Source organism: Micropterus salmoides, unplaced genomic scaffold, assembly GCF_014851395.1.
Source record: "Micropterus salmoides isolate LMB-PRFRI ecotype aquatic unplaced genomic scaffold, ASM1485139v1 Ms_hic_scaffold_2, whole genome shotgun sequence".
Lineage (NCBI taxonomy): Eukaryota > Metazoa > Chordata > Actinopteri > Centrarchiformes > Centrarchidae > Micropterus > Micropterus salmoides.
In genome coordinates, this window is record NW_024041150.1 from 7,309,684 (window position 1) to 7,319,207 (window position 9,524).

The 9,524-nt window shown below is 48.1% G+C and overlaps 2 protein-coding genes across 3 annotated transcripts in view; both read right to left on the bottom strand.

Annotated features, from left to right (window-relative positions):
• The window catches only part of LOC119911377 (G-protein coupled receptor 4-like), a 286,949-nt gene that overhangs the window by 166,766 nt on the left and 110,659 nt on the right, over positions 1–9,524 (bottom strand). The window lies entirely within an intron of this gene.
• LOC119911350 (tight junction-associated protein 1-like) overlaps positions 362–9,524 on the bottom strand; it is a gene marked incomplete at its 5' end in the record, with an annotated part of 17,645 nt that continues 8,482 nt past the window's right edge. The window contains 4 exon segments of the mRNA XM_038730215.1: positions 362–6,327; positions 6,412–7,110; positions 8,507–8,590; positions 9,447–9,524. The exon segment at positions 9,447–9,524 is cut by the window's right edge and continues 30 nt beyond it. Coding sequence (XP_038586143.1) covers positions 5,656–6,327; positions 6,412–7,110; positions 8,507–8,590; positions 9,447–9,524 — 1,533 coding nt within the window.

Here is a 9,524-nt window from a genome sequence, read left to right on the forward strand (position 1 = left end):
AGCCTCCCCTGCTTCCTGGTCTCTGTTCCTCTAAATGGGACCATAATTTACTAAATGAACATCATGCTGTGTTGAAGAAGACTTGAAACTAGCGACTGAGACCAGAAACTCATCAGGAAAGTGTTTACTGAGGGAATAAATCAGCTGACAAGTAGAAACAGTTTCTCTCTGCAGCCGCTGGAGTCGCCCCCTGCTGGCTGCTGGAGAGGATGCAGGTTCCTGCTTGGTGAAGTGAGGCACCTCGTACCCGGGGCCTCTCTTGCTTAGGTGGGGGACAGGAGCGTACCCAGCATGCACTGGGAACAGGGACCTTCCTGTGACTCCCTCGGATAAATTGAAAGATGAAACACAAAGACTGAGCTACGTTTAAAATATTTTATTTGTTTTAAAATATACATCGGTTTACAAATTCAGAAAATAAAATCGTTAGTGGAGTTTTAACAGTCTTTTTTTTTAGTTTTCTTTTCATTCAATCAGAGCCGGTAAAAACCCGCTGAGACGATCAGAAGGAACCGTAGACACGAGGAGAGGAAACAGTTCAGGTGAACCCCGGAATAAGCACCACGGCTGGGGTCAGAGGTCAACAAACTGTGAGAAAGCAACAGCACCTGTGGGCGGAGGAGGCGGGGCTACAATCTGCTGAACGCTAAAAGTTCAGCACCGAACATCCAACTGTGAATAAAAACAATCGTTCCTCAAACCCTCCTCTGGTTGCACTCCGGTTCTCAGTTTGTTACAGAAGTTCCACATGTCACTTGTCCTCAGGTGTCTGTGAGGTGTCCTCAGGTGAGGACGCCGGCGGCCATGTTGGACGTCCTCAGCTCTGCAAACAGCCGTTTGTGTTTCGAGTCTCAGAAGAACATTTATCCTCCCATCTGATTGATTTTAGCTAACGTCAGCCAGCTAACCCCTGTTCAGTTACTAAAGAAATCTAACTAGCACACAAGCTAACATAGCCAGTAGGCTACGTTTAGCATTAGCAGGGTACATGCTATCTATTTCACCAATAGTTTGTCCAGGTGTGTAATTACGTGGTTGTTTCTCTGATTAAATTAGCAACACATTACCACCTGCCACTTTACTCACTTCTTTCTGGGCTCTTAATTCATTCACTAATGAATTCTAGTGCAATTAGCTGCTAGGTAATTAATATTAGTGAATTAGCAGCTGAGCTCTGGGGATGGAAATAAACCAATTTTAACATTATTTGACACGATATCAGAACGACTGATGCAAAGAGAAAACCAGGTAGTGGCAAACACATCGGCTAACGTAGCTTCTACCAGCTACCTGTTAGCTTTGAATATAAATTCAAATGTAGTGCTAATGCTGCGTTCATGTAGGATGGATGGTAGAGATCAAATCAAGATTAATTATGGAGCACTGTATGCATTTAATTTGGGTTAATAACCTTTTACTGACTTAAGCCAACGTGAATATATTTATTCACGTTAGCTTAAATATTCCATATTTAGAATATTTAGCTTGGCTTAAAGTGTAAATATGGAATATTTAGCGCTAAATGTTTCGTACTGACGAGTCAGATAGTCAATAAAAATGTGAATGTGTAATTAAGACTTGAATGTTGCTGAAGGCTGTTTACACGTCTGAAACTCCCACCGCACATGAACGCAGCTGAAGGTAAACTGATTTTAAGACGTGACAGTAAAGTGTGAACAGTAATAAATCTACATGATCAGACAGTTTTCAGTGCACGCAGACAGGTGTGATGCATGCTGGGACACAGAGCAGCGAGTACGACTTTAAACTGACCTTGGATCAGCAGAGAAACAGAATAACGTCGAGCCGACTGGACGCTTTTATACATCGTTATTTCACTTCCTGTCTTTTTAATTAATCTTTTATTCTGAAAAGGAGTTTGTAAATATCATTTCAGAAATAAAATGTTAGATTTTATTAGTCAGCTTTTTATAAAAGAGGTAATTACTTGTGAGTAATGAGTGGTTAATGAAATGTTTACTGTTTATTAGCACACTAAGTTTGGGCTCATTGATGAGATCAGTACTTTCTAATAAGCCAACAAGACGGCTGTTGTTGTAAATGTTGATAAGTCATAATTAATAATGAACACCTTGAACAGTAGCTTTTAAATAGCGACTAGTAAGGAGTTAAAATGTCTGCCAGAGGAGAGGAGGAACATATGGTGGAAGGGAAAGAGGAGGAATAATGATGAAGAAGAAAAGGTAAGTATGTAAAAGAGGAGAAGAGAACGGGCAGGAGCAAGAAAGATGAGTAGGGAGGAGGTGACCTTGGCTGAGACGAGGCGGCCGGTCGACGTCTCCGATTATATTCATGAAGAAGAATCATTAAAGTTGCACGAGTCCAGATGTAAAATCTATTTATACCCAGAGTGCATCACTCTACAACACACACTCTCTCATTTCCAACTTCCTGCTCTCTCCTCGCGTCTCCTGAACATCTGATGGCTCGTATGAAATATTAAACACTTACATTTCCACCCTGTGCGCACTCTGAAGTATTAGCGACCCATTTCTGACGGTAATAAAACCTTAATAATTTAACGGCCGCCGCTCGTTCTGCTAATAATTACAGCCGAGGACGAAGAAATCAGCATGATAAAAGGAGGAGAAAGAGGAGGAGAGGATGGTGCGTTTCTGTGTTCAAGTGTGTGTGGGATTTTCCAGTGTTCCTCATCCTGCAGCCGTCACACAGAAGAAAATAGTTTTTAAATATTTCAGCAGCTCAGAGACCAAGAAACGGCCTGAACATGTTTGTACATGTTTTATTTACCACCGGCCGGCTCCCACAGCAACTCCTGCGTGTTTTAGCCTGTAGCTAACAGACAATAACTACTGCACGTTTAACCTTTTAGCTAACAGGCTAACACACGCAGGGCTTCCTGTAGCTAACAGGCTAAAACACGCAGATGTTCCTGTAGCTAACAGACAATAACTACTGCACATTTAACCTTTTAAGGTAAATGATTAAAACATGCCGATGTTCCTGTAGCTAACAGACAATAACTCCTGCACGTTTAACCCTTTAGCTAACAGGCTAACACACGCAGGGCTTCCTGTAGCTAACAGGCTAAAACACACAGATGTTCCTGTAGCTAACAGACAATAACTACTGCACATTTAACCTTTTAAGGTAAATGATTAAAACATGCCGATGTTTCTGTAGTTAACAGGCTAAATCACGCCGAGGTTCCCGTCGGTAACAGACAATAACTCCTGTACGTTTCAACCATTTAACAGGCTAATACACGCAGACATGCTGCTACGGTCCTTTAGGGTTAATTACATAAGAAACCATGCTAGCTGTTAGCAGACAGCTGATGTTACGGTAGCTACAAACAGCTAGCGTATCCTATGTTAACTTTAGTGTATGTAGCTAGCTGATATTAGCTGTGAATGGTTACAAACGCCTGCTAAAGCGAACTAATGTTAGCTGTTAGCAAAGCATTATCCAAAGCAAAAAAGTTTGTTGTAGGTAACTAGTTTTATGCCAGAACATATTGAGCCTAGCTTAGCACAAAGACTGTAAGCAGGTAGACCCTGCTAGCCTAGTTTCATTTGCTCGGATCCACACGACATCCAGCTCGACGGCGGACTAACGCAGGGATTAAACCTGTGACCAGCCCGTTCTGCCAACACGTCTGTGTCCCATCATGCACTTTGATCAATACTCGACCAGCAGTGACCATAGCACACCACATGGTCATGAAGCTAGTCTGTGATTGGTGCTCGTGTGCGCCGTCTTGATCTATAACAAGATCATTCGTGATAAAAAAAAAACAGGACTAAAGAAATCATCAATACCACGGCCGCTCTCGGCTTTTAAAGGCTGATCAATAATTGTATCTTCAGCGCACTGAAGCTTTAACACAGAGTTCGAACACTTCAGTTCAGTGCTGATCAATACTCCATCACTTCCTGTGACAACATGGACGCCGCTGAGGAAACAAACTGTCGGCGTCTCACAAAAAAGAAAAAAAAAAAAAAACTATTTAGTGTTCAGGTTTTAAATTCATTAAGTCAAACTCTGTTAAGACTCCTGCAGTCAATCAATCAGTGATCATTGGTCCTCGGTGAGAGTCACAATCAGAGAGCGGTGAGGAAGGCAACATTCAATCAGCGACACCGACCTCAGAACAACAAACTGAAAGGTAACGTACGGAAGCGCGGAGGCGCCAGAAACATAAAACAGATCAATAATTATAATTAATAATTATTAGGCTTGAATTAGCAGTAACTTCACACCTGATACGACCAAAGCTCACGTACACCTTTTTACCATCTGGTTAGAATTCAATGGTCATCTATATTTCCTGTTTGCATTTACACTTTTTGATGTGTGATCAACACTTAAGCATCCTTTTGACTTGATTTCTAGCGCTGTTAAACAGTCGTTAGCCTCTAGCAATTAATCCTTACTCAGCTTTTTCTTATTATTGATCCTCAGTAAGTGAAAGATTTATTCTTTCATCTTATTGATGACTTCTGTTTCTGGCACTAACAGGCTTCCGTAGAACGTGATCTGAACAAAAAAACAAACAAACAACTGATCAAAAAAAAACAACAACAACAACTCAAATCCAAACAGACACAAATCTCTTAATAATAATGGATCAATACTTCAGATTTCATAACGAAGAAAAACAAAAAGGTGATAACGACAAAATAACAACTTGATGGTTACATTCCAGGTGGGAGAAGCTCCGCCCCCCAGTCAGGTGAGATGGTCCGTGACGTCCCGACAGACCAATCTGAACACGCCACGACAGGAAATCAATGATTAATATAAGACGAGAAAATAAAAGTCTGACCTTCAAGTAGGCCCGGCGTCATACTCGCAACCTTCCAGAGAGAGAGAGAGAGAGAGAGAGAGAGAGAGAGAGAGAGAGAGAGAGAGAGAGAGAGAGAGAGAGAGAGAGAGAGAGAGAGAGAGAGAGAGAGAGAGAGAGAGAGAGAGAGAGAGAGAGAGAGGAAGTGTGATAGGCACTGAGAGTCTGAGTGTGTGTTCTCTTCAAAATAAAAGCTCCCGGTCAGGAAACAAGGCAAAGACGTCCGTAAAGTTTCTAGTTTTGTACTCTGACCACACACACACACACACACACACACACACACACACACACACACACACAATCATTATTATATTTTGACTGATTATTCAGAACTTAATTTTCCAATAATCAACATATCGTCGTTTAATCAGCCGTCCACGTGCTGGACGCTACATGACCACCAACCAAACTCTGTTATTTTTTGAGTGTTTTAAAAAACTTTAATCTTCATTCAACTGTTTCATCAACCTTTAATCTTACTGAGTTTCCTGCCTCGTTCTGCTTTCAGAAGAAGAACGGCGACCTCTACGTGTTTGATTAAATTTGAACAAAATTAAGAGAATTGTTTTCTGATTCTAGTTAATCTTTAAAAATACTGTTTTAATTTTTTAACACTTTAAATCACTGATCGATATCACAACTGATCGGTCTGACACACACACACACACACACACACACACACGGGTCGGGCGGCGAGCTCGGCAGCATACGGTAGAGTATGGCTATATCCTGGATGGCCGTGACCTCTGACCTCTGTGACAGCCGGGTCAGCTGAGGGAGCACAGTGTGGGGCGAGCGAGGCGTGCTCAGGCTGCGGAGAGCGAGCGTCAGTCCAGCAGCGTGCCTTGCTCCTGGGCTCGGGTCAGGCTGTCTTTGCGGTGCAGGTGGTGCACGCCCATCCTCTTCGGGCTCTTCTGAGGCCGCTGCGGGGCGGCGGCGGCAGCGGCGAGGGCGGGGTCGAAGTCCAGGAGGCGGGGCGAGATGACGGGCAGGTCGTGGGGGAGGACGTCTCTCTCCTCGGCCGAGCTCTCCTCCTCCTCCTCCTCCTCCCCCCCCAGCTCCTTCCTGCGGCTGTCGGCTGGGCTGGTTGCCAAGGTGACCGCCGTGTCCCCGCTGCCGCCATCATCCTCCAGGTTCATCAGCAGCCTCTCGCCCTCCTCCACGGAGCCGCCGTCGCCGCAACGGCCCCTCTTGCCGGGCCGCAGCTCGGTGTCTGTGTCGGTGTCGAGGCTGGACCCGCGGCTCGGCGTCCAGCTCCGTGCCGACGAACCCTCCTCGCCATCCGAATACGCCGCTCTGTGGCGGTCGGTGGAGGATGAAGCCCCGCCCCCCGGCGGCGGCCTCCTCCTCTGCAGCTCTTGAGCCGTCTGGCTGCTGAATGACGTGCGGTGAACCACGGAGCCTTCAGTGGACGGCGCCATCTTCTCCACAAACATCCGCTGCCAGCTGGCCAGCAGGTCCTCCTCCGAGCTCCCGGAGCTCGCCAGCACGCTGGGCGCCTGCGGGAGGGGGCGGGGCATCGTTAGAGGCTACATGAGTCATGATCAGTAAACTGAATATACCTGAACCTGCGGCGGTCTTACCTGTGGCGGGCTGCTGAACGGGCTGGACTGACTGGACAGCGGCTCGCTGGCGGCGTCCCGCTGGGATGGTGGCGTGTGATGGTGGACGCCCCCGCCGGAGGAGGATGAGGGGGCGGGGCTGCCAGGGGCCATCCGCTCGTCATCGCTCTGGACGAGGCTCAGAGAGATGGCCTGCCGCGTGGCGTAGGTGCAGTTGGGCAGCGGGGAGTTTTTTGGGATCTTCACTTTGTCGTCTGACGAGAACTCGATGACTTTGCGGCCGGGGTAGAGCGGGTGGGGGGGCGGCGGCGGCGGGTACGGGTTCAGCTTCTCAAAGGACGGAGCGCCGCCCGCCTCCTCGCTCCCCGACTGCCCGTCCAGACTGCTCTGACTGCGGCAGGAACCGTTCTGCTGCGCCGCCTCCTGACCGCCGCCGTTCTCCCGGCCGCGGCCGCGGCCCTCGGCCCCCGCGGGGCCCGTCATGTCCACGTGCACGAAGACGTCCTCTGCGACGGGGCGGCTGCAGCTGCTGCTGGACTGGGCGGAGTTGAGGACCAGGGGCTCGGGTTTCTCCAGGACGCGGGCGATGACGGAGGTCGGCACGACGTCGGCGGGAGTCAAACTGAGCGTGTCCGGGTCCTGGGAGCCGGGGGCGGGGCCTCGCTCCGGCAGGCTGCTCTTCATGTGTTTGTTCAGCATGTCCTGAAGCTCGTACGGCAGCTGCAACACACACAGAGTGTTAGAGTGTTTCCAGGAAGTGGGTCGGATCAGAGGTGACGGGTTGAAACAGCTGAGTCTCTATAAACTCTAATGGAACTAATGGAACCATCGATGGCCTCAGCAGAACCAGAACACACACACACACACACACACACTCACTCACTCCGCTGGAGGTAAATTCAGACGTGCATCTACGAGCATCAGCGTTTTTATGGATCCCGTTTTCGATGTTCGGCTGCTTCTTCTACACTGAATATTTTCCGTGTCGGCCGTTTGCCTCCTTGGTGCCTCCCTGGTTAAACGCCGTCAGTTCAACATGCAAGAAAATATATCTACATGTTGCGGCGGCATAGACCCCGTCCTTCTGCCTCAACAGGTCAAAGGGTCGTTCTCGCCATCTCCTCCGACGCCTTCTCTCCTTTCTGCGGTAACAGTAACTGCTGCTTCGTTTGTAGCAGCCTACACCAACGAAGAAGAAACAACACCGTGGGACTTGGAAACCTCACCGCCAACTAGCGTTTTGGCGACGCTGACACCAATGCACAATTATAAACGCTCACCACGGCACGCCGCCGTCTACAGCAGAAGTATGAATTGGCCTTTAGGTTAGCAAACTGTGGCTACAGCGGTGAAGCTAACATGCTCGCAGCTCTCCTGCTACGACGGCTAACATTGACACCGCAGCAGCACGTGAGCTGCACACAGTGACGCCGTTGGACTGCATTATATTCAGAGCGCTGATGTAGTTCAGCACAACGCCATCAACACACGCTCGGTAAAGACGGGTGACGTAAACGTTGACTCGCATTACGTGCGTCGAAGCGTCGCCGCATCTGGTGTTAGCGCGATTCCCCCGGACAAGCTGCAGCTGTTCGACCACGAACGCAGGAAGCAGCACGAACACGTGAAGCGAAAGTATCCCGGAGCTCTGACGGCAGCACCGCCACGTCCCGTTTACTTTCTCCCCACGAGCACGCCACGTTATCAGGACACGTCGGCCGGTAAACTGTATTTTCTAATACAGTCATTTCTGCCCCGCTGCTGTCATGGTAACGTAACTCCGTGCGTCATCTAACGTTCGGCCGTTTCATATTTCCGGTTTACTTAACGGCTGAAACTAACGGACGATCTGTGGCTGAGTCGTTTCTTTGCTCCACACTGATGGCGAAACATCAGATCACACAGCGTCACTCAATCCTGAAATAAATCCATCTCAGGAACATTTAAAGTTTTAGCTATCGTCATTATTCTAAAGTGCTTCATCAGGATGAGTGAATAAAATATTGATTAGACACGTTTCTGATATTTATTTTGAATAAACGTCGGACAGGCGGCTTGTGTGCCGCCCGCACAGTTTACAACAGAACAAACGTTAGAACAAACTTGAGGTACTTACGTCAGCAAACTTGTGGTTCCTGAAATGCGACTTGTTGCACTTGAGCAGCTGAACGGCCAAGTTACAGTCCTGCCTGTAGCGCTCCTGCAGACACACAGAGAGACACAGTCAGCCAATCAGAGCGTGAGCTGTATTTATTCACGTTCCACACAGGATGAGAGAGCTGAAGCGAAACCGATCACATACCATCATCCATCCATCTGTTCCCGAGTCCTCGAATGACCGCGTGATCGTTACGGATCCACGAGTTTGTGTTTCTGTGTCAGAGCATTTGATTCTTTGACCGCTGTCGGGATGAATCCCACGTCGTCACATATGGAGGCATGGTCAAGACCCGTTGGCGTCATAGTTCAAACGCCCTGAGGGGTCGTTTTTCAACGCTAAAGGTAGGTGTAAGATATCCAACAGTAAAGACTGAGGGGGGGCGGTGGGACAGAAACCGGACTTTCAATGTCAATGTGCAGTAATCTGAATGGATGTTTAGAACGAACGGGTCAAACTCTGATTATGGCGGCAACTAACAATTATTTTGACTAGCGGCTAATCTAATCATTAAGAGCCCAAAGTGGCGTCTTCAAACTGCCGTTTTTGTCCAACCAACAGCCCATTTCCTTTCTAAGTCGCTCTCCAGAAGAGGAGAGTCGCTGCCCGACAGACACGTGTTAGAAACTCAATCTGAGGGACAAACAGCTGCTTTTCATAAAGACGTCAAAGTAAATGGACATCAATCCAAAACGTGATCTAACAGAACGTGATCAGCTGTGGGCGCCCTGAGCCTAAACTGATCAATACAGGGCAGCCGGGGACGCACAGCACGCAGCCGCCAGGTCTCTGCAGCCTGTCCACATTCAAGCTGCAGAGGAAAAGTCAACTACGACTCCCAGGATGCACTTCATCTCTCACAGATAAACCGGTTTACAGAAAGGGGGCGGGGACTCACGTTGAGCTCCTCCAGACGGTCCACGGTGTTCTTGGCGTCCAGCAGTTTGTTGGTGAGCTCCACGATCTCCTGGTCCAT